Source organism: Notamacropus eugenii, chromosome 2, assembly GCF_028372415.1.
Source record: "Notamacropus eugenii isolate mMacEug1 chromosome 2, mMacEug1.pri_v2, whole genome shotgun sequence".
In the NCBI taxonomy this organism is placed as follows: domain Eukaryota; kingdom Metazoa; phylum Chordata; class Mammalia; order Diprotodontia; family Macropodidae; genus Notamacropus; species Notamacropus eugenii.
In genome coordinates this window covers 494,139,488-494,165,371 of record NC_092873.1, presented here as the reverse complement: position 1 = coordinate 494,165,371, position 25,884 = coordinate 494,139,488, and the positions used below count along the sequence as shown (strand labels likewise).

At 39.7% G+C, this 25,884-nt stretch overlaps 1 protein-coding gene across 4 annotated transcripts in view; it reads left to right on the top strand.

The window, feature by feature from the left end:
- MCOLN2 (mucolipin TRP cation channel 2) overlaps positions 1-25,884 on the top strand; it is an 82,911-nt gene that overhangs the window by 42,540 nt on the left and 14,487 nt on the right. For all 4 annotated transcript variants that reach the window (XM_072648906.1, XM_072648904.1, XM_072648905.1 and 1 more), the window contains 6 exons: positions 29-125; positions 5,809-5,908; positions 17,082-17,194; positions 18,430-18,579; positions 23,102-23,203; positions 23,297-23,419. In XM_072648906.1, the coding sequence (XP_072505007.1) occupies positions 29-125; positions 5,809-5,908; positions 17,082-17,194; positions 18,430-18,579; positions 23,102-23,203; positions 23,297-23,419 (685 nt within the window). The remainder of the gene's footprint in view (positions 1-28; positions 126-5,808; positions 5,909-17,081; positions 17,195-18,429; positions 18,580-23,101; positions 23,204-23,296; positions 23,420-25,884) is intronic.

Sequence of the window (25,884 nt, the reverse complement as noted above, 5' to 3'; positions counted from 1 at the left end):
TTCAAATCAATAATGTTTTCCCATTCAGGCTTTTAGAAGTTGAAATCTCCTTTAACCTCAGAGGAATTGACCTACAGACCATCCATGCTCGAGAGCTACCAGACTGTTATGTCTTTCATAACACTGTAAGTGTGTTTTATGTTTTACCTTGAATATTTCTAGGCTAGTTTTTAATGAGAGTAGTATTCAGTTCTTTTAAAAAATATACTATTTCATTTTTTCCCCTAATTACATGTAAAAGCAATTTTTAACATTTTTTTTTTTAAGTTTTGAATTCCAAATTCTATCCTACCTTCCCCCCTGAGCTGGTAAGCAATCATGTAAAAACATTTCCATATTAGTCATTTTGTGCAAGAAGACTCAAGAAAAAAAGTCTTTATTCTGGTCTGTTCTGATCTGTATTTAGATTATTTCAGTCCTTTCTTTGATGATAGACAGTATTTTTCATTATGAGTCCTTTGGGATAGTCTTGCATCATTGTATTGCTGAGAGTAGCTAAGTCATCCACCGTTGTTCATTGTACAGTATTGCTATTACTATGCCCAATGTTATTCTGATTCTGCTTACTTCACTTTGTATCAGTTCATTTAAGTCTTTCCAGTTTTTCTGAAATCATCCTTCTTGACATTTCTTACAACACAATAATATTCCATTATAATCATATACCACAACTTGTCCAGTCATTCCTCAATGGATGGGTATCCCTTCAATGTCCAACTCTTAGCTACCACAAAAAGAGCTGCTGCAAATATTTTTGCACAAATAGGTTCTTTCCCCTTTTCTTCAATCTCTTTGGGATACAGACCTAGTAGTGGTATTACTGAATCAAAGAGTATTCACAATTTTATACTTCTTTAGGCACAGTTCCAAATTGCTCTCCTGAATAGTTAGATCAGTTCATAACTCTACCAACAGTGCATTCCCACTTTTCCCACATCCCTTCCGATATTTACAATTTTCCTTTTTTGTCATATTATCCAGTCTAAGGTATGTCACGTAAGCCAGAGTTGTTTTAATTTGCATTTCCCTAATCAATACTCATTTAGAACATTTTTTCATATGCCTGTAGATATCTTTGATTTCTTTGTCTGAAAATTGCCTGTTCATATCCTTTGATCATTTATTAATTGGGAAATGACTTACATTCTTATAAATTTGACTCAATTCTTTATATATTTGAGAAATGAGGCCTTTATCAGAGATACTTGGCTGTAAAGTTTTGTTCTGTTTTGTGTTTTCCTTCAATTTTGGGTACATTGGCTTTGTTTGTGCAAAAACTTTAAAATTTTATATAATCAAAATTATCCATTTTACATTTTGTAATGCTTTCTATATCTTATTTAGATCTAAATTATTCCCTTATCCATAAATCTGATAGGTAGATTATTTTATGTTTTTCTAATTTGTTTATAGTGTTACCCTTTATGTCTAAGTCATGTACCCATTTTGACCTTATCTTGGTGTATAGCATGAGATGTGTCTAGCTTCTGCCATATTGTTTTCTAGTTTATCCAGCAGTTTTTGTCAGATAATGAGTTTTCGTCCCAATAGCTTGGATCTTTGGGAGTCTTCAGCACTTTGTAAAACTAAATCTGGAAAAAGAACACATTAATCTCTAATACATAAACACATTGAAACTTAAACTAGTAAACTGGATGGCTAGTAGGCCAGTAGGTGGCACAATGGATTGAGTTCTGGACTGGAAGTCAGGAAGATATGAGTTGAAATTCTGACCCAGGGTTAGCTGTGTGGGTCTGGAAAAGTCACTTAACCACTCTGCAGCCTCATTTGCACCTACTTTGCAGGGTTGTTGTGAGGATTAAATGAGGTAATATTTGTAAAGCACTTTGCAAACCTTGAAGTACCATATAAATGCCAGCTATTATTATAGAAAGCAGTGTTTTGTCATGAAACATAATTTTCTTTGCCGAGAAGCAAACATAACCTTTCCAATGGTACAAACATGAAAATGTATTAGGGGGAAGGGAAATGAATATGTTGAAAAGAAAAGTTTTCCATGAGACTTCTGTTTCCTAGCTGCTTGTACATAGTAGGTGTTTGCCAAATTTTATTATGATAAAAATACTTGAGAATCAAAAGCTTTTTTCAGCATTTATCCAAAGGTTTTCAACAAATAATGCTGCTCAAGGAAAGATAGTATGATGTACTAAATAGAGGGCCAGCCAGGAAGAACTGGATTCCAGGCCTACCTTTGTGAGAATGGGCAAGTCACTTAACATCTCAGTTTCCCAGATAAGTCTAAGGACTTCAAGTTACAAACATGTTGTTCATTTGCATAAGTGGAAGTTTCTATGCCAGGAGATCTTTGTATTGATAAAATTATGAATTTGGATCAATAGATTATAGACTATGCTAGGTGGTACATTTGGTGTGGCTCCCCTAATCAGAATGTCCATTTGTATATGTAAGAAAAACAGAATGGCTCTTTTTTTAGGGATTTTTTTTGTATATTTTGTTCCAACAGGGACACATTTCAGTGTGGGCATAAAAAAAAGACACTTTTTCACCTTAAAATCAAACTCTTATTTCTTTTATTTTGAGACAGATGATTACATTTTTAAAAAGCCTGAATACCTGGTTGATATCATTTATTTAATGATTCAAAATATGCTAAAGGATATCTAGAAGATGGTGGTGAATTGTTTTATGTTGTCTTCAATCTCAACTCATCTATACAAGTTGTAAAATAGCTATTTGGGGATGGGGGAGTGTAATAGCAAGGACTCCGGCATACACTGGAGGGCCTGCTGTATAGGTTCTTAGATTCACTTTTCTAAAAGGAAAGCAACTTTTGAGAGGTCAACAATCTACTGTAATCAATCTAACAACAATCTAATTTAATTAAGACATATATGATTCACTTAGTTCAGGGGAAAAAGTCAGCACCTTGAACCTCAGGCAAAGATACAAACGGAGCAGAAATTACAGACAGAAAGACCAACAGACAGGGCTTCCAACTGTCTGACCATACATACGTAGTTACCAGAAAGAAAAGCAGCTACCCAGATTCTCATCCGGCCAAACACTTCCAGTGAGAAAGTCCTGAAAGAAAACCTCACCTCAGAGTATATGTACACTTTTCAGAGCCAGAGAGCATCACAATCCTTTAGGACCAGTGCCTCATTAGAAATTGACAAAAGGTGTGGGCATTCCTATAAAACAAATTGCCCCCTAATGAAACTTTCCTTAATGGGCAGTCCCATTAACGGGTGGGAAAGATCTTGAACTCTCATTAACATAATTAACATTACCTGGAGTGGGAACTAGGAATATGTGGAAAAGAACTTGTGTCTTAGAGATCAGTAGAATGGAATGAAATACTGAGGGGTGGGGTGATTCAGTTGTAAATGGAGTTTAGTTTGCACCTATGGTTGCAAAAACCCTCGAATCCTTGGGCACTAGCTTTACCCAATACATTTAGGATTGGATCTTCATTGGCTAAGTTTAGACTTACTTATACTATTGCAGCCTGCATTCAATCTTCAATCCAATAAATTTTTATTAAACTCCTATTGTATGCAAAGTATTATGCTAGGTTGGAGAAATTAAAAGAAGAAAATGGACACAAGTTCCACCCTTAAGGAGCTTTGGAATCTCCAAATGCAAAATGAACTTAGAAATGCAATTTTCAGCAGAGATAGGTTTAAGAAAGGGAGCAGGCTGAATGCATATTTAGGAAAAGTAGCTTTTCTTTGACTGGGAATATGGAATGTCTACTTTCAATTCTGTGGATATTTGCCTTTTAATTGTGATAACATATAGTCAACATTCATGATTTCTCATGTTATTTATTTGATTTTTTTAAAAATATGCTTCTCCATCACTTTTCAAGACAATATGCTTTTTTTTTTTTTTTTTTTTTTTTTTTACCAATTAAAGTGATTTAGTATTAAATTTGGAGAATTTGGAAGAGATTTTGGGACATTATTTAAAATCATAGGAGGTACCATGAAAGCGGACTTGGCCATCCTTGGGTTCCATACAGTTTTCAGAGCTTTGTGTCCAGTCTTTGGAGCAAGGGTGAAGGAACAGGGAGCCAATGTGAGAAAATAAAACATTTCACAAATGAATAGTGTTAGTATTTGTTAGTTCTCTTTAGTATAACAACTGGCTTGTGTTAGCATTTGGTTTTGAAGGAGAAGGAGAAAAGACGGCAGCCCTTTAACACTTGTGCATGGCAGCCCTGACCTTTGGTCATATTGATCAGCCCTGCTGGAACTCAGAAGTGTCTGTAGACTTCTGAAGTGTCATGCATCTCTTTGACAACTGTCTGGCAAAACTTAAGAGATCTCTTCTCAGAATAATGTTTTTTAAATGCATTTAAACATGCATTACAAGAGAAACTAATTCTGTAATGGAATACTATTGTACCATAAGAAATGATGAACAGGAAGACTTCAGAGAGGCCTGGAAAGACTTATATGAACTGATGCTGAGTGAAAGGAGCAGAACCAGGAGAACTTTGTACACAGCAACAACCACAGTGTGCGAGGATTTTTTTTGGTAGACTTAGAACTTCACTGCAATGCAAGGACTTAAAAAAATCCCCAATGGTCTTTTAAGGCAAAATGCCTTCCACATCCAGAGAAAGAACTGTGGAATTCAATTGCAGAATGTAGCAAATCATTTTCTTTTGAATTATGTTTTGGTTTGTTATATGATTTCCCCCATTCATTTTAATTCTTCTATGCAACATGACTATGGCGAAAATATATTTAATAGGAATGTATGTGTAGAACCCACATAAAATTGTATGCCGTCTTGGGGAGGGAGGGGGGAGGTAGGGAGGAAGGGAAGGAAGGGAGGAGAAAAAAATCCAAGTTATGTGGCAATGATTGTAGAACACTGAAAATAAATTTAAAAAAAAAAGAAACTAATTCTATTGAAATACAGTTATCAAAATATTTTAAAAATAAATTCTTGGATCACCAGGTTAGAACTTCTGCCATGAGAAATTGGCTTGAATAGAGTGGCCAAAATTGCATTTATTTGGAGTTTAATTATTTTATTGATCTAAAAAACTCAAAGAAATGCAAAAGAAAAATTTTTTACCCCACGTGAATGTGTAATAAAAAAATAATGTTCTCTGGATCTCCAAGTAATTTTTTTGGGGGTGGCAATATCCTTGCTGTAGGTAATATTAATTCTTCAAGTCATTCTTCCCATATTTTTTTCTCTTGTTTTGTTGATGGACTCATTATGATTCCTTTTGGGGTTTTCTTGGCAAAGATACTGGAGTGGTTTGCCATTTCTTCTCCAGCTCATTTTCCAAATGAGGAAACTGAGGCCAACATGATTAAATGATTTGCCCAGGGTCACACAGCTAGTAAGTGTTTGAGGCTTCATTTTAACTCAGGTTTTTCTGACTCCAAACCTGGTATTATATCCACTGTGCCACCTAGCTATCCCAAGGATACAAATATAGTACTTGAAATAATACCTTCTTGAGAGGAACTAAGGGGGTTAGACAGGATAATCTCTGAGTTTTACTTCCAGCTATGAAATCCCATGGCCTAAAGTTCTGGAGGTGGAAAAAGGGTGATTTTAGGCTGCTGATTTTTGGGTTGCAGAACCCACCTTGGGGATCTTGGTAGCCTTTCTCCAGTCCCAGGCTGTGAGGAAATACACTGTAGTCCCTCCTGAGCCCCAAGGGGACTACACACAGGTCAAACGGTCTTGTAAAGCTGCCATCTTTGCTAGACCCCTGGCAAAACTCCATTTCCCCACACCAAGCTTTTTCCAGTATTAATTCTTCAAGTCATTCTTTTCATATTTTTGTCTCTACAGATTACCTTTAACAATAAAGCTCACAGTGGTAGAATAAAAATCTATTTTGATACTGAGGCCAACATTCAGGAGTGCAAAGGCTTGCACATATCTGGATCAAGTAAGTGTGGAAGGTGTATTTCTATTATGAATCATGGGTGGTTTTTCAATAATAATAATGCTAATAATCATAAATTTTCATAGTGTTTTAAAGGTTTGCAAAGTATCTCCTTTACAAGAGTGTGTGTGTGTGTTTTTGTTTGAGAAGAAAAGAGATTTGCTCAGAAAATTCAGTTTCATGTTTTATTAATAGCTGATATTTTTTAAGATCCTGAAGGTTTGCAGAACACTTTTTATGTGCCTTTTTGGGTTTAATACTCATGGTAATACCAAGAGACAATCACTTTGTTGTTTTTCAGTACTTTTCAGTTGTGTCCGAGTCTTTGTGAGCCCATTTGGGGTTTTCTGGGCAAAAATACTGTCGTGATTTGCCATTTGCTTCATTAGCTCATTTTATGGATGAGGAAACTAAAGCAAGCAGGGTTAAGTGACTTGCCCAGGGTCACACAACTAGTAAGTGTCTGAGGCCACATTTGAACTCAGGTTTTTCTGACTCCAGGCCTGGCGCTCTATCCAATGAATCACCTAGTTGCTCTATGAGACAATTACTACAGGTGTTATCATCCCTATTTTATAGATGAGTAAATTGAGAATCAAAGAGATTAAATGATACCTGTATGACCTTAAGTAAATCATCTGACCTCTCTATTACCTTCTCTGCAAAGTGAGAGTTGGACTAGTTCAGAGGTGGGGAATCCATGGTCTTGAGACCACATGTAGCTGTCCAGGTCCTTGGGTGTAGCCTTTTGACTGAGTCCACATTTTACAGAACAAATCCTTTTATTAAGGAGATTTGTTCCATGGAGTTTGAATTTGTTCAGAGGGCCGCACTTGAGGACCTAGAAGGCCTCAGGGTCACAGGTTTCTCACCCCTGGACTAGATCATCTCTGGGGGCCCTTCCAGTTCTGGTCCTGTGAGCCTGTAATAACTGACAGTAGTAGCCCACATTCATATAGCCCTTAACCAGTGCTAATTTGCCATGACTTTCTTGTGGCCACACACATGGTAGTAGATGAGGGTGAGGTCTGGGATTCAGACCCAGGTCTCCCCTGGCTTCATGTCCATCCTTCTTTCCCTTGGTGTTTCTTTTCCATCAAAAGCCATATTTCAGAGATAATTCTTCCAAGTTATTAGTCACCCCAGGAGAGAGGGAGAACATAAACACTCCAAAGGGGAACATTGAAATGGACAGTGCGTGACGCAGGCTTTCTGATTATATGACTCAAAGGTCTGGATTCTCCCACGTCTTTTACCATTTTCTTCCTTCTAATGGACTTCAACATGACTAATCTTTTAGCATACCCTTGTTGTTGAATTGAGTTTTCCTCTGGTGCTCTGCCAGACTGTGTCTTTTGCTGCTTTAAGTAATTCTCTGATTAAGCCTTTTAGCTAAACTAAGAGTGCATTAGCAAAACGTCCAGAATGTTACTCCTTCCACTCTTGTAAATGTCTTATTGCTTTTCCTGATGTAGCCCCTTTCATTTGGGACATGGCTGTTGCTTTTAAATTGTAAGTAATTATGATGATAGAGTTCCTTCCTGAGACTTTACAAACTTAAATTTCAGTAGAGTCCTGGAAACTGATTTAAAGGTGTGCTTGTGCCTGGGCTTATGCATGTGCATTTACATACATATACACACATACAATAGATAGGAGGGAAGGAAGAAAGAGAGAGAGAGACAGAGGAAGGGAGGGAGGGAGGGAGAGAGAGAGAGAGGAGAGAGAGAGAGAGAGAGAGAGAGAGAGAGAGAGAGAGAGAGAGAGAGAGAGAGAGAGAGAGAGAGAGAGAGAGAAGGAAGGAGAAAAGAAAGAAGGAAAAAAAGGAAGGACATAACTTTGGACAGTGGACTTTGAGAACCTTTTCCCTCCCTTTCCTTCCCTTTCCCTCCCTTTCCCTTCTTCCCTTTCCCTTCCCTTCCCTTTCCCTTCCTTTCCCTTCCCTTCCCTTCCCTTCCTCCTCCTCTTCCCTCCCCTTTTTAAAAATATCACCTTAATTTCCCAATATCTCTCCACTCCCCTCTCCCCGATAGAGCCATCTCTTATAGAAGTATAGAGGAAAATAAAGCAGTTCAGCCAAATTACTCCCAGCCCTAGTCATGTCCAACACCAGATGTAATCTTCTACACCAATATTTACAAGGAAAAGAGGGAGATGCACTCTCACATCTCTTCTCCAGTAGTCATAGTTGCTAGAGTAGTCATCATAATTTCACAGAATTCAGTTTATGTTGTTCTTATTCTTTCCATTTACAATGTTGTAGTCATTGTGTGTATTCTCTGCTTCTGCTTGCTTTGCATTGCATCAGTTCATATAATTCTTCTCATGCTTCTCTGAATTCTCCACATTCCTCATTTCTTAGGGCACAGTTATATTCCATTGCATTTGTGTACCACAGGTTATTTAGCTATTCCCCAGGGAGAGTCAAGGGTGCGACACAAGTGCCAAAAATGCCCCTTCAGCATCAGATTCCATTAAGGTCTTTGCTACTGCAACAAGTGTTATTAGAACTTGAATATGTAGTGGATATAAGACCTCTCTTTTGATTATTGACCTTGAGGTAAGTTTGGTGAGATGCTTGTTAAGAACAAAGTATCTGATGGGTTCATCAGGGAAATCACCCATTCTCTCCTTTTCTCATTTGTTTCCCAAGAGGCTTGGTATGTAATTTATGTAATCCCCATGTGTTCCAGGAAAGAGGGACTGGGGCTCCCTCTTGGGGGTGGACAACTCATATAGAAACCACTCAGACATCTAGGATCTTAAAAATTTAATTTCAAATATGGTCAATAAAATCAGACATGACCCTCTCTTCTCTCCCCCCTTTCTCTCCATTCTTTTTTTTTTTTGCTTTCTCCTCTTTTTTCTCTTTCCTCTTTTTTTCTTTCTTCCTCTCTTCCTTTTTCTTTCTCTCTTCCCTCCTTTTCCCCCTTCTTTTCCTCTTTCCCTTTCTTCTTCTCTACATTTTTTGCTCCGTTCCATTTTTCACTCATTATAGTCTTGGTCTCCCTTGTCTTCTCTCCCCATCTCCAACCTTGGACCAACTAGGGAAACAGGTTCTTCCCATTCTACCATACTAGGGCCATCTGCTGAGGTGATTCTCTTCCCCTCTCCCCCTTCCCCCAACATAGTGGTGGTACAGTCTGCAGTTGGTACTGATCAGGAACAGTGATCAGGAGAAGCAAGCACAGTGAGAACTCACATATATAATACACGTGTACATGTATACATACATATTACATCATTGAGCTGATGTTTACCCTTTTCATTTCGGTCAAACCACCAGACTATTGGTTCATCCCATCGAGTCTGAGGCCTCTCATTTAGTTGTCTGTGGTCTCAGGAGATTCAGTATGTCCATCTGTTTTTCATAAATGCTACATAATCACCCTCATGTGTATATCTGTGTGTATAGGAGTATATAGAATGAGCTCCTAGCATCTCACCCTATCCTCACCCATTCATCAATAAGGCAGAGCATGCAAGATTGCCCCTCTTCCTTCCTTACCTGAGCAAACTTCAGACTGTAATTTCTTTTTCCTTCAAAGCAATCCTTGATATTCATTTGATCCAGATTTCACCTGTGTTACAATGGCTCTGGGACTCATATCAAGCTCTGCTTCTGTATCATAGGAAAGACTGAGAAATGCAGAAAGTACTATTTGTTTCCTTGTTAGGTATGCCAGGCATGGTATTGTACACAGAGGGCCATGTTTCTTGTCCAGTAGATATACAGAACTGCAGTTGTGTAGACTGACCTGACCTCCACAAAGTCCTAGTCTAGTACTTCCTTGTGGTGTGCTGGTGAACCTGAGTTCTCAACAGTGGCCCATGCTCAGGAAGGCTCTACCACATTCAACAGGCTTTGAGGCCAGTTGTGGAAACAGAATGGTCTGCTTTTTGAGAACTAAGGCAGCTGATTATGAGGAGACTTGTTTCCGGTAGGCTCTGGAAAATGAATTCTTTGGCCATAGCAACCAATGAAATAAAGAAAAATCAATGTAAGATGGCCTTCAGTGCCATCTGGTGACTTTCTACTTCTTTAGTGATGGCAGAGTACTGGAAAAGGGGGCAAAGTATGAAATTTTATGTAGTTTTTGGATTGTCTATGAATTTTAACTTGGTATGCTAAATGACCAGATAGTGAACTTAGAACATGAAGAAACGAATCTCATTTATGTTATCATTCTCACTATAAATGAAACCATAAAACAAAGAATTTGCAGATTAAACAGAAGTTGACTCAGGAAACCATTGGAGCATTAAATATAGAAGCTGGTAAAGTTGGTTTTATAGTCTGTCCAAAAGCAACAAGAAATATAATTTAAAGGGAACTTTGGTCATCTCATATTGCTTATGATAAGTACTTGCAAAAGAGACCACCATGAAAATAATTATGGCTTATTCGCCAGCATCTTTTGAAGAGGGAGAAGAGACAGAGAAATTTTATGGTGAACTGGACAGGACCTTTCAAATGAAATCAACATACACTTTGAGATACAGTAATTTAAATGAAAATGTGAATGTAGTTGAGAAGGATGAAAAACAATGGAAAACATGATTGAGGAGTGAGGAGTGAGAGTGACTGAAACCTAGTCCTCATAGAAGCCTCATACTTGGATGGGATGTCTCAAACGTCTTACTCCTATTTTAAGCTTTAATAGATGAAAGCTATTAATAGCTATTAAAACTTAAAACTATTAAATAGCTGTTAAAACTTAAAATTGAGCTAAAACTTTTGGAATAAACAAGACATAGTGAACAATAAAAATATTAGGGACACTAAGATTCATATCTGAAAGGACAAGAAATGATTCATTACTGACTTGGGAGTTATTCCTGATTCAGTTGCCCATGTCAAATACCCTATGCACCAACTTTCTTTACTTATTTTCTCTGACCTACTTCAGTCACGCGCAGAAATGGTCAAACCCTAGATCTTTCCATGTCTCATAAATGCTCCATTTTTCATAAAACTCTGAAATGCCCCTTATCTTATTTCAATCTGTTGGTATTCCTCTGTTCCCTCTGCCTTGCAACTCCAATCCATGTTCTTCATCTTCCCTGTGACCTCCAATCCTTTGATCCCCCTTGGTTCTTTCCTAGGCTATCATCCCCGAAAAGCTACACAGTTCCCTTCCCAATTGTGACTCCTTGGTGAAACAACTCAATTCTATACCACCTTCTTCTCAAGTCCTTTGCCACCTTACCCTAATGATGATCTTGCCCTGCCAAGTCTCCATGTTGGATTGCTTCCACTATCCACTGCATTCTAGTGCTACTGATAGAAACTGAAGAAAATTATGAAAACTCTGCTAACTGGATCCAATACAAATTTATGTTGTATAATCTTAACTGGGTCTTCACTGCAGTAAGGCAACTTCCCTAATTGACTCTCTATGCCTGTCATCACAGTGGATTTTCCAATGCTTGTCATCCCTTCTTAAACCTCCCATGGCTTTCCCTCCCTCAGTGTTCTCAGATTAGAACTTTACCTGAACCTTTTCACTGAAAAAAATTGAGGTCATCCACAGTGAGCTCCCTCTTTTCCTCAATATCATCCAAATGCCTTCTGCAACCATTTCCTCCTTCAGTCTCACATGAAGGTGGTCTTTTACCTTGCCAAGGCAAACCCTGTGCCCCCATTCCATTTTCTCCAGTAGATTGTTTCCTTTATCACCCTCATTTTCCCACTTACCTTCAATCTCTCCCTATCTACTGGCTGCTTCCCTATTGCTTAAAACATGCCCTTATCTTCCCAACTTCAAAAAACACTCATGATGATCCATCCTCATTAGCTATCTTCCCATGCCTCTCCTCTCTTTTGTGGCTAAAACTCTTTGAGAAAGCAATCTACAATTGGACCCTCCATTTCCTTCCCTCTCACTCTCTTCTTAACTCTCTATATTAGCTGTCCAACCTTATCATTTAATGGATATTGCTCTCTCCAAAATGACTGCTGTTCTCTTAATTGCCAATCTAGTGGCCTTTTCTCAGTTCTCATCCTTCTTCATCTTTCTTCAGCTGATTGATGCTGTCAATCATTATCTTCTTGATACCTTCTTCTCCTAAGGCTTTTGGGGTACTACTCTATCCTGGTTTTTCTCCTACTTATCTAACTGTTCCTTTGTTGGATCTTCATCCAGATCATGCCTACTAATTATGGATGTCTCACGGAGCTCTCTCCTGGGCCCTCTTCCCTTTTCCCTTTATACTATTTCAGTTGCTAATCTCATCTGCTTCTGTGGAATCAGTTATCATCTCTGTGCTGAGGATTCTTAAATTTACTTATCCAGCCCTTACCTCTCTGCTGACCTCCAGTCTCACAGTCTCCAACTGTCTGTTGGACATCTTGAACTGGAAGCCCCCTAGACATCTTAAATTCCATATGCCCCAAACTGAGCTCATCTTTCCCCCAGTCTCTTCCCTCTTCTTAACTTCGCTATTATAGTCAGGTTATCACCATTTTCTTCAACCCCTCAGGCTTGATGCCTAGTTGTCATCCTTAGTTCCCCACTCTCACACACCTTTCATATCCTATGTGTTGCCACGTCCTGTTGATTTTGTCTGTAACATCACACACATGTTCCTTCTTCTCTCCTCTGACACTGCTCCCACTCTGGTATAGGTCTTTATCCTCTCCTACCTCCTCTAGTTGATCTCTCTTCCTTGAATTTCTCCCTACTCCAGTCCATCCATCAAAATGCTCTTCTTAAAGTACAGGTCTGGCTCTACTTAATAAACTCCAGTGGGTCCCTATCATCTCCAGGATCAATTAGAAAATCCTTTGTTTGACATTCGAAGCCATTCATAACCTGCCTGCCTCCTAACTTTCCAGCCTTCTTATACTTATTATACTGTATTTCCTCACACAGGGCACTTCACCTCCCATTTTCATTGGCTATTCTCCACACCTGGATTTCTCTCCCTCTCCATCTTTTCCTTTTGCTTTCAAATTCCAACAAAAGTTCCAACTTGTATGATTAGCCTTTTCTAATCCTTCTTAATTCTACTACCTTCCTCCTGTTGATTATTCCCAAATATGCTGCATATATCTCCTTCTACATAATTGTTTGTATGTTATCACCTCCCTTAGACTGGAAGTTTCATGAGAGCAGGGACTGTCTTTTACCTTTCTTTGTGTCCCAGGTGCTTAGCCCAGTTCCTGGCACATAGTTGGTGCTTAATAAATGTTTATTAGTGGTATATAGTCAGCTTTTCAAACTTTTGGGAGCAACTTCAATCTATTCTATTTAAATGAATTTTTTTATGTCAAAAAATAGGAAATTGATGGAGAAATGGTCACCAATACTGACTATAGCAATTTTTTGCAAAAAATTAACCAGTTGTCATAACTGGGTAAACAAAAGAAACTAAAAACTCTCTTAGTCAGCCCTGGTTTTCTACTCAGTGAGATGTGGCAGGTAATATCAGCAGTGGTTTAGGATACAAATCAGTTCATAAATCTTACAAAGAAGGATTGTGGAAAATTATGGCCATATAGCCTCATAATACTATATATGTATATGTGTTATATATGTATATAACATAATACTCATAAAATACCTTAAGGTTTGCAAAGTGCTTCCTATGTGTTATCTCATTTAATCCTATAATAGCAAGGAGCCTGACATACACATGCCACACAGGTTTTTAGATCTGCTTTTCTAAAAGGAAAGGCAACTTTTGAGGGGGTCAACAATCACTTCAGTCAAGCACATATATCATTCACTTAGTTCAGGGAAAAAATCCAGCACCCTGAACTTCAGAGAAAATATTAACAGAGTAATAAAGATCCACTGACAGAGAGAGAAGGACCAACATCTGGATTTTCAAAGTGGGGCGTTGGTGGGGGGAGTTCCTTAGGGGCTTCCCAGAGTCTCCTCTGGCCAAACCAACACTTCCAATGAACAAGCCCCAAAGTGTAGTATTTATACACTTTTCAGAGTTAGAAGGCATCACAACCCTCGAGAACCAATGTCTCTTTAGAAAATTAATAAAAGGTACTTGAGACCTATTAATGCATGGGAAAGATCTAATTAACATTACAAATGCTACTGTGACGCTATCATTATTCCCATTTTGCAGATGAGGAAACTGAGGCTGAGAGATGATATGCCTCTGAAAGAGAATTCAAAGTCAGGTCTTCCTGATTCCAAGGTCAGCAATCTTTTCACTGGGCTGCTCAGCCATAGGGAGGAAAAGTCCATTTTGAAGAATACTGGATGAGACCCCCAAATAAGCAAAATCATCCTGAAGGCATTTAAACATAAAACTGAAAAAACAAGAGATAGATAAAATGTGGACAGGACTGTTACACTTAAAAAAAAAACACATGAAAAACTGAAAAAAACAAAGATATAGATGAAATGTGGACAAGATTGTTACTAAAAAAAAAACCCCTGAAAAACCAAAAAAAAAAAACCCCAAAACAATAGCCAAGAGGTAGGTGAAAAATGGACAAGATTATTGCACTTAAAAAGAAACCCACCAAGCGCACTGGACCCTGGACCCTGGACCTCAATCATCACAGTTCTGGATATTCTTATAGAGGAAAAGGACATGACTGAAAAAAATATGTAAAGGTATCATTTCTCTTGTAAGGTCTTTGAGTGAAAGACATTTCTTTCCTTGTATTTGTATGCCCAATGCATGGCATACAGTTGGCACATAATAAATGCTTGTTGATTCATTACTTGACACCAAAGACTTAGAAAGAAATCTCAGATATATTGTTAGCAACAAAATGTGGCTGAGTAACTGCTGACCCATATGTCTGCTTTTCATTCTATAAAATTCTTATGAGAGTCATTTCCATATGTATGATGGTTCCTTTGAAGGTAGTAGAAAGGAGCAGGCAGGTTTTCACAAGTAGTATTCCATAGCTGACCTTTATCGATACACAGTTGTCTGAGAAGTTCAGGAAATACCAGATCCTGCTGTGATTATTGTTTGACTACAAAATAGCATTTGATTTGGCAGATCAAAATGGCATCTTAAATGTTATCCAACAGCAGGGATTCTTAATCTTTTTTTTTGTATCACGGACCCCTTCAGTGGTCTGGTGAAACTGATGGATCCCTTCTCAGAATGATGCTTTTAAATTCATAAAAGAAAATATACAGGATTTTAAAAGAAACCAACAGTCCCCCAAATAGTTTTTTTAAAAAACAAGTTCGGTCAGCAAGCATTTCTTAAGCACCTACTATGTGCCAGGTACCATGCTAAGCATTCAAGACACAAAGAAAGGCAAAAAACCGACCCCACCCTTAAGGAGCTCATGATCTAGTGGGAAACAACATGAATACACTAACAGTTTTATACAGGTTAAACAGGATATAATCGATAGAGGGAAGGCACTAGCATTAAGTTCATGAACCCCTAGTATAGAGAGAGGTATTCTGGTATAATGCAGAGGGCTGGGTTTTGGACCTGGGATTCAAATCCTGTCTCTGACATATATTGGCTTTGAGACCAAGAGCCAATCCTCTTCCTCCTCAGAGCCATGGGGAATTCTAAGGCTCTTCTAAGTTATTATGGCTGAATTGTTGATCTGCTTCTTGGAAGGAGTTTCTACATTGGGAGTTCCTTACTCCTCCCTTACCGGAAGTCTGGCCCTCTCCCACCAGAAGTCAATTTGAATTTGGCCTAACTGTCCACACAGCAATGAATAACCAACCTACAGAGCTCATCTATGTATCCACATAGCTTGGACCAACACTGAACATGGACAGTAAGCCAGGTCCAGAAATGGAGCAGCAGAAGATGTGGATGGATTGCCCATGGGCAGCACATCCAGGTCTTTTGATTAGCCTAGATTTCCCCTGGAATTACGATCTCCCTTAGTATCATACACTAATAGGAGTGGATAGAGGTCATCTGGACCAACCCCCTTATTTTTGCAGATGGGAAAATGGAGACCTCAAGGTGAGTCATACAGTTCAAATGACAGAGCCCAGATTCAAACATGGATCTGTCTTTCAGTAGTGTCTGACCCCTCTTGACCTTATGGACCATACTGTACATGGATTTTTCTTGGCAAAGATACTGGAGTGGTGACTTGCCTAAGGTCACATAGCTAGTAGTATCTGATTGGAGCTCTAGGCCCAGTTCTCTATCCATTGAGCCACCCAATGCCTCCACATGGATCTAGTGATGCCCTTTCCACTGTGCAGTGTTTTCGATTGTTTTGTGACGGGGGTCATGGAACTCTATGTTTTTTAGAGAATTGAAACAGGATTGCCTAAAGAGTAGCAGAGAGGTATAGAGTAGGAATATATATGTAGTAATATTTGATAAAAAAGGAAGAAAGTTAGATAGCAAGATATGTATTTTTTTATTTAATTTTTTTAACCTAATGGAGCCCCAGAAGTAGTTATGGAGCACTGATAAATATAAGTAAGTAGGTGGAGGAAATAGCTTCCAGCCAGAATCAAGGCACCCCGAAGTGAGACAGTAACCTCAAATACTCTAATCCTGTCACTTGATTCAATTAAAAAAACCTTCACATTAATTAAGCATCTGCTAAGTCCAAAACATTATTATGTGTTATGGCCCTGTGCCTGTCCGTACCTTATGAGAATTATGAGAATTTCATTAATTAAATTTCCCTTGAGTGGCATCCAAGATAGACCCTCCTGTATTGAATTTCAACTTTATAGTTAAGTAGTTAAAGGGAGATTCTAGGGTAGTTTAAGTAAGATACAGACCTGCTTGGTTGGGGGGCTGTTTCCATTGACTTGTAGATAACTGAATGAGTATGTTGAGGTGGTTATAACACAATCCGACATATTCTTCTGGGTCTGGGTCTGTGACTGACTTTCTCCACCTGCTGCTGACCAGTAATTCACCTGTGACTTAAAATCTCTAGACTTGCTTGGGGGCACTGAGAGAGGTTAAAGTACTTGCTCAGGGTCACACAGCCAATATATTTCAAGAGGCCAGCCTCGAATCTAAGTCTCCTGACTGTACTTGTGGGCTTTTAGCTGTTACCTCAAGTGGCCTCATGCTTTTTATGGGATGGAACAAAATTGTAAATGCTGAAAAATTGATCAGTTTCATCCCAAAGAACTTTTATAGTTTCAGACCAACTTGCCAGAGAACAGCAGACATATTGAGAATCAATATTCAGTAAAATGTGCCTAGAGGTGATGTTTTGGGTTTTTGCTTTTTCCAGGTCAGAAAAATACCCAATACATTCTGATGTTTGATGTTTTTGTTATCCTGGGTTGCTTTACATCCCTTATTCTGTGCACCAGATCCATCGTCCTGGCCCTCAGATTGCAAAAAGTAAGTATGTGCATTTCGATTCTCACCTTACCTCCCTTTGGTTTCTTCCCCTTTGGTTTGCCAGGAGGATGGAACATTGATGCTGAATCATCCTTCTATTTCAGAAGCCCCTCTGATAGATTAAATCCCTGGAGGAGAGTGATTGCCTCCCCACCAGGCTATTTAATTAGCCTGGGGTGTAGGAAGTAACTAAAGATTTTTGAAGAGTGAGGCTCTTTCAGATAATTGGTGCTCCTTTAACTAAATTAATAAACTCATGGGAAAAGGCCATAGACGATATGTTTCTCCCTCTTTTTTTCCTTATCCCAAACCTGAAGAACTACTTTCCTAGATGATTTTTGCTTTTCCAACTCTCAACATATTACACCCTATATATTCTCCATTTATGCTAGGGTTTAGAGTGGGAAGGGATTTTAGAAGGGAAAGAGAAGTGACTTTGGAGTCAGAGAAAGTGAGTTCAAATCCTACCTCCACTGCTTGCTACCTTTGTGACCTTGGACTTGTCATTGGCCTCATCATATGTATAATGAAGTTGTAATGTAAATTGCCCCTGAGGTTCCTTCCCACCTGAGTTCAAAGATTCTGTGATCATCTCATTCAACCTTTTCATTTTACACGTGAGGAAATCCAGGCCCATGGATGTTAAGGGACTTCTCCAAGTTCACACAAATGACCAAGATAAGATTCAAACCCAGATTTTCTAACTAAACCAGCATCCTTTTTACTGAACCATGATGCCTTCCTTCTGTTACAGTTGATCTCTGTTAGCTAGAGTCTGTTTCTCTGGGACATCAACTTAGCACACAAATTTAATTTGATTTATTAATTGTTTGAAATCAAGTGTCCATGCTTAGTACAATGTTAGGTTCTGTAGGGGACAGAAATGCATTGGATATAATCACTGCCCTCAGGGTACTTAGGGTCTAGTTGGGAAGTTTGGTGGCAGATGATTTTCTAGGCCAGAGCAGTGGTGTCCCATATTGAATAGAAATGGGGCCCATAAAATCCTACATAAGGATTTAGAAAACCATATATTAATATTATGTGTGTTCCATGATGTTTGTGTTTATTTTGTTAAATATTTCTCTATTACATTTTAATCTCATTTGGGCTCCCTTGGGAGTATTCTGATGCCGTCAGTGACACCTTGGAGCTAAAGCACCTTCAGAATTTCTCTCCCACTTCCCAGATGGCAAGATTGTGTGTAAGAAATACTTTAAAAATGTTTGCTACAGAGATTTATAAGATTCTTCCTGGAAAAATATAAAAGACGTGTGAGTGATGCTGATCGCTGGGAGTTTATCAACGGATGGTACATTCTCGTGATCATCAGTGATTTAATGACCATCATCGGATCAATATTAAAAATGGAAATCAAAGCAAAGGTGAGAATGTGTCAATTTTGATCTACCCTGAAGCTACTATTCCAGATGGACTTTTATCTTGAAAACCATATCCTTGTAGCTTTATCTAGAATACTGTCTTTTACTCAATCTCCCTCCACATACATACAAATGAACCCCTTCTGTGTTCTGGTTTCTTTAGAAAGGTAGAATAAAGTGGTTGACACACTGTGGAAAATAATACTCTCCTGATTACACTGGGTACTTGGCAGCATCTGCTGAGTAGACCCTGAAGTGGGAAAAATGCTTTTTGGTGAAAAGGCAGTCTATTTTTCCCTCAGAAAGAGTGGCTCTCCAAAGATCTGTCTGCTTTACTGGGGAGAAGCTAACCACAAATTCTTTACTCTTTGTCACCAAGTTTATATAACCAAGGATTCATGTAGTTTGTGCCAGGACTCAAGTTCATAGGACTGTAGATTTAGAGCCAAATGGTGCTTTGGAGGTCATTTAGCCAAGCTGCCATGTTTGACAGACGATGAAACTGAGACCAACAGAAGTTGAGGGTTGTACTCAAAGTTGTACAAGTGGCAGAGGTCCTCTGGCTTCAGATCCCCTGTTCTTGCTACTGTGTGTATGGCCTCCGTAGATTTAGAGCTAGGAGAGAACGTGGAGGTCATCTTCTCCAGCCCCCACTTTTTATAGGTGACAAGGTCAGAGAAAGGAAGTTATGTGCTCAAGGTCACACAAGGAGAAAGGAAGAGAGCTGGGACTCAGATCCAGGCTCCCTGCCTCCAAATGCAGCCCCCTTGTACTTCTTGTGAAATCTATGGAGGGATTCTAGGGGATTTCTCCACTGTATCTTGTGGCTATGAGAGCTTTGCGCTCTTGCCTCTGGCAAGTTGAATCCAGTTAACCTTATGGTTTAGAATTCTGGCAGCTTGTCTGGAGATGAGGGGGAAGGAGGGGAAGGAGGGGAAGGAGAGAGGGAGAAGGGAAGAAGAAGGAGGGAGGGAAGGAGAAAGAAGGGACGAAGGAAGAAAGTGGGAAAGGAAAAGGAAGGAAGTGAGGGAGGGAAGCAGAAAGAAGGGAATGAAAGGGGGAGTGAAGAAGAGGGGAGGGAATAATTTATTAAGAATCTGCTATGTTCCAGGTACTGTGCTAAGTGCTTTACAAGACTATCTTATTTGAGAAGGATTACCTGATGCTAAAGTCCTCTGTCCTACAAACGCCAGAGCTTATTGGGAGTAAAGATTTGTGTGTTGAAAGTTAAGAATTCCAAGCCCATCAGGGGAGAAGACCAGTCATAGGATCAATGTGGCAAATGATCAAGTAGAAAATTCATCGTTAAGGGTTTTTGTTGGCCGAGATAATCTGTGGTGGTAAATCCCTCCTACTCAGCCTTCCTGTTACCCTTGGCAAATATTTACTGGGGGCTGCTAGGCTGGATCATTTGTAAATAAGGTTTCCCAGCTGTCTAGTGGGAAGTTTTCTATAAGGAAGCTTCTTCTAAGCCTTAGACATGGATTACTTGCCTTGAATTCTATTTCCAGTGTCCTTTGCATTTAACATGTGTTTGGGCTCCAACCAAAGCTGATGTATTAGTGCATAGGGATTGGGTATTACTAGTGAGTCACTGCTGCTGTTGATGGACAGAACATTCCAGTAGCAGAAAGAATCTCAGCAGCCATCCAGTTTTTTGTGTTCCTCCTTCGTTGCCGAAGAAGACCATGCCATTAGGGAAATGATGACATGACTTGCACTTGACTTTATTTTGAGTGAGGGAGGGCTGTGCAGGTCACCAGCCTCACTTCTCCTCCATCTGAATCCAGTGACCAGGTATTCATCAGGATCCAATGCAGCCTCTACCTGACCCACTTAACAAGGGGACATCCAAACCTTGTTTGAACACCTTCTAAGGAAAGGGAAGCTTACCACCTCTCAAGGCAACCGGTTCTACTTGTCAGGACAGCTAGGTGGTGCAGTGCATAGAACTCTGAGCCTGGAGTCAGGAAGATCAGAGTTCAAACCTGGCCTCAGGCACTTACTAGCTGTGTGACTTGGAATGAGTCACTTAACCTTGTTTGCCTCAGTTTCCTCATCTGGAAAAGGAAAAAGGCAAACCACTCCAGTATCCTTTGTTCTTCAACATGTTTTGACTTCAATAGTCAAGTCTACAAACATTTACTAAGCTTCTGCCATGTACCAGGTATTGTGCCATGCCATATGTCATCACATAGCATGATTTTGGGGCCTTTCCTCGTCTCATTCTGGCTCCTCTTCTTTTGATGCCCTTCGTATGATCAATATGTTTCTTAAAATGTGGCCCCTTAAACCAAACACCAAATTGCATTAATGGTAGAGAATATGGTAGCACTTCCCCTTCATTGTTTTTCTGTTCTCTTTTATGTATTATGTTCTCCCTGATTCAAATATAAGCTCCTTCAGGGCAGGGACTGTCTATTACATTTGCATTCCCACCACTTAGCACTCTGCCAGGCACATGGTAAGTGCTTAGCACAGGCTTATGGACTTGACTTGCTTGGTGGGGTACTTGATGAAACCATGCAAGATTGCCAATTTCTTCTTAATATGTTCTATAGTTTTGCTAGAAATATTAGTTGACCTCATTGACCTTTACAGATATATTCTATTTCCTTTTTTTGAAAATCAGGAATTTTCTCACCCTTTTCTAATCCCATTGTATGTGTCCCATATTCTGCAATTTGATCATTGACAGAACCTAGCTATCACCTGCATGACCTTGGACAGGTCTTTTCTCTTCTTTATCGATCAATTAATCAATCAGGAAACATTCATTAAGTGCATACTATATATCAAGTTTTATTCGAAGGACTGGGAAAAGAGGGAAAAGACAGACCTTGACCTCAAGGAGGTTACAATCTGATGGAAGAGCCAACATGCAAACAAACACTTACAGAGCAACCTGTGTGTAAGATAAATAGGAAATAAAAATAACAGAGATAACCAGCAGGCACTAGGATCAAGGACTTTGGGGAAAGACTTTAGTTGGGACTTAAAGGAAGTCAAAGAGGTTAGTAGGAGGCAGGGTGGAGAAGCGGAGAGCCTTCTAGATGTGGAGGACAGAAAATGCCTGGAGCCAAATGAGGTAGCATCTTGGTTATGGAATAGTCAGGAGGCCAGTATCAGGGGATGGAAGATTACCAGTCAGGGAATAACTTGTAAGAAGACTGCAAAAGTAGGAGGGGACTAGGTTATGAAGGGCTTTGAATGTCAAAATAAAGTAGGAGAGAGCAAGGGAGAAGGGAAGGAAGGAGAAAGAAGGGAAGGAAAGGAGTGAGGGAGAAAAGAAGGAAGAAAGGAGGGTGAAGGGAAGGAAAGAAGAAATGAGGGAGGAAGAAGAAAGAAGGGAAGGAAAGGAGTGAGGGAGAAAAGAAGGAAGAAAGGAGGGTGAAGGGAAGGAAAGAAGAAATGAGAGAGGAAGAAGAAAGAAGGGAAGGAAAGGAGTGAGGGAGAAAAGAAGGAAGAAAGGAGGGTGAAGGGAAGGAAAGAAGAAATGAGGTAGGAAGAAGAAAGAAGGGAAGGAGAGGAGTGAGGGAGAAGGGAAGGAAGGAGGGAGGGAAGGAAGAAGAAAGGAAGGAAGGAAGAAGGGAAGAAGGGAGGGATTGGAAACTCTTTGTGGGCAGGGGCTAAAGTTGCATCGTTATTTTTGATTCCTCAGCCTGGTCTATAACTGATGCTTGATAAACACTTGTTACTTGATTGGTGTGTGTTTGGGCTGAAATATGTTGTAAAAACAAAACCCCAAAACCTTATATTAAGCATTAAAGGGCCCAAGATTGCTGTAAATGTCTCTCAGGTGTATCACTTAAAAATAAAGCAAGCTGGTCTCTTTAAACATTTAAGAGGCTGAGGAACAGATACTTAAAATATAAAACCAAATCAAAGAACCGAGCCTTTTATATTGCATGTAATCACATCAGTGCCTGGAGGGAAACGAGTAATTTCTGAAACCCTGGGAGAAGTCTACTTATAATTACTTGGTAAATCTACTTCATTTTGTCATTTAGAAAGTACTGGATTTGGATTTAGAGTCAAGACCTGTGTTCAAATCTTGGCTCTGTGCCCTGCTAACTGGACTTTGGGGGTCTGCTTCTTCATCCACGCAATAAGAGAGTTGTTCTTCAGTCATGTCTGACTCTTTGTGACCCCATTTGAGATTGTCTTGGCAGAGACTCTGGAGTGGTTTGTCACTTCCTTCTCCAGGTCATTTTACAGATGAGGAAACTGAGGCAAACAGGGCTAAGTGATTTACTCAGGGTCATCCAACTAGTAAGTGTCTGAGGCTGAATCTGAGCTCAGGAAGATGAATCTTCCTGACTTCAGGCCACTGCTCTATCCACTGCACCACCCAATGAGGGAGTAATTTGAACCCAATGATCTCTGAATTCCCTTACAACTCAAAACATAAGGTACTACAAAGTAAAGTTGGTAGCCCTAACTGATCAGATGATTTCTTTATAGAATAAAGACTTTCACTCATGTCTGTTTTGGGTTCATTTGTTTTTTCTTCTCTATGTGTTAGAATCTCACAAATTATGACCTCTGCAGCATTTTGCTTGGGACATCCACTTTATTCGCTTGGGTCGGAGTCATCAGATATTTGGGTTATTTCCAGACATACAATGTAAGTCTACATGCGTTGGGTGCCACCTTTTGGATGGGTTTGGGTTGATTAATGGAGCTTTAACCCCATTGAATGTTATTTCTGGACTTTTAGGTGCTCATTTTGACGATGCAGGCTTCACTGCCTAAAGTCCTGCGGTTCTGTGCCTGTGCTGGGATGATTTACCTGGGATACACTTTCTGTGGCTGGATTGTCTTAGGACCCTACCATGAGAAGGTAGGTGAGCAGTGCCCCATCCTCTCCTTTTCCTGCCTTACCCTCTTTCCTCAGTGACCCCCATACAAAAAGCACCAGGATCCTTAGTCAAGACTTGATATGATAGACAGAAGCTGGGCTAGAGTATCCCCTCCCCATCCCCAGCCTCCAAACACTCATGTTACAAGCTTTATTTTTTCCCCCTGCAGGATATTGAAGAAACTGAGAGATATTGAAATGGGAATTACAAAGAGGGGTGTCAGAGGGTGGGGAAGTCTTTCCTAGCAGTCTAGGGCTGGCTTAAGGAGTCTAATATTAACCCTGTTGGTCACTGAATGCCAAGGGTATTTGAACAAGAGGTTGTTACAGTAAGAAGTAAAATCCAGCAAGAGAAATTATACTAGTCTTGGATTTTAATTTTTTATTTAATTAATTTATTTTTTTAATTAACTATTAGCATTGGCATCCAAGTTAAACTGGGAGGGTGTCAGTGATATGGCAGCTTTGCTCTGATTGTATGAGATTTCGACTATGAAGTGCTAATATGTCTTATCTTTATAGGCGCTTGTGGTCACAGTTTAATTTCGGTGTCTTATTAAAGATTGGTATCTGAACTTTAAATTGATACAGTGCATAAGTCAATATCCTATGATTGTAGAGATTTCACAGCTATGCTCTGAGCTTATTACCTAGCTTGAACCCTAGAAGATATGACTTGCAGCTTTTGAGACAGGAAATGAGACTTTGTCTCCTTCCTACTCTTGTCCACAACCTAAAGAGGTATGTGACTTTTGCTTGATAGAGTGTGCTTTCCTTAGGATTCTGCTTCACTCCAACAAAGTCATTGATGAGGGTCATTAACTCTTAGGACTAAAGCTGGAAAAGACTTTCTCATTTTCCTGGATGATTCAGAGATTCTGTGACTTGTCCATGGCACTATCACTAGTATTAAGTGAGATTTGAACACAGGTCTTCCTGACTCCCAAGTCTCTACCATATTGTTCTTTCCTTGGTAAGAAGACCAAAAGGGGTCATAGGCTTCGTACATTCATAGATTTTGAGCTCAATCAACCTCAGAGGCCAGCTCATTTTCCAAATGAGGAAACTGAGGCTTGGAGGGGTGGGGTGGACTTGATCACTCACACAGGCTGGAAAGTCAAAGACAGGATTTGAATCCAGTTTCTTAGACCCTAGAGTTAAGGTTCTTCAAGTTACCAGGGGAGCTCTCTGTGTAGTTCCAGATTCAATTATTTCCCAAGACATATGAATAGCTTTTTGGTTTTGCAGACAATTCCTGGTGTGCAGCTTTTTCAAAGAAGCAAAATTTGTTGTCTGTCCTGTAAATAAATCAGCCCTGGAACCTATTACCCTGTGACTGCTGGCCCTATTAAGTGTCCCATTTAGACTGTCCAGGGATGGTTAGCAGCCCTCCAGGCTTGAACAGCCTTTAAGAAATGACTTTGAGAATCATGCCTCGATTTTTCTACTGCATTTCCAACTTCGTGCCTCTGCTTTGAAAGATGACTTAGTACAGGGAAATTAAAAAGATGACTGGGTACAAGTAAATTAAAAATATGACTGATGCTTGTAGATTAGTCTCTGGTAAGTCTTCTCTGACTTGGAGAACTCAGTATATTAGTCATCAGAAAAATTCACATTAATTTTTCTCCCGGCCCCCACAAATATAGTTAAAAAAAAATAAAGAGCCTCTAGCTCCACCTGCCACTAGAGGGCAATGTTGCTCTTCATGGAATTCTCTACCCAGCTCTGCAGTTTAGTTTTGGTGCATTCTGGAGTTCTCAATGCAGTCCCTGACTCAGAGACCCCAGAAAGGAGGAGGGGGAAGGGGAGAAAGGAGCAGAGCACTGGAGTTGCTGCATCCTTTTGGCCCCTAAGATGTTACTGTCCGTTTTCTCTTCCTTCTGGCCCCTGCCCAAAAATCTACTCCAACTATTTTGGAGTAGGATCACAGAATCTCAGGGCTGGAAGTTTTCAAATTTCATTTGCTTTGACATCCCCCAAGTTCTCCATTTCACATTTCAACAGTAGCTATAAAACCACATAACCACACATTTTTGTTTCCCTAAGTATTTGACCAGGCCTCCTCTTTGACACAAGAGTGTGATTCATTTGTTTGGGTTCCGTCATTTTCATCCTTTTCCATGGGCCTGGATCATACCTAAGAAGCCCCCGGGCTTGATTTTACCTGATCTCCCCTTTTTATTTTTCCACAGCAACTTTCCCTTTTCTCTCACTACATGCCTCTGGAGGAAAACCTAAGGAATTAAGCATCTTCCTTATTCCTCCCACTGTGGAAGCCTAGGGAGGTGATTACTTAGGTATGGTATTTATGCCTTTTAGCTCATGGCAGTTTGTGAGGTGAGCACCTTTGGGTGGAGAACTTGGTAAAAGGGATCAGTGACTGCTGTAGGGCATCACTGGATTGTTACCACTTTCTGCCCTGTGTTAGCCAGGCTTAAAATGAG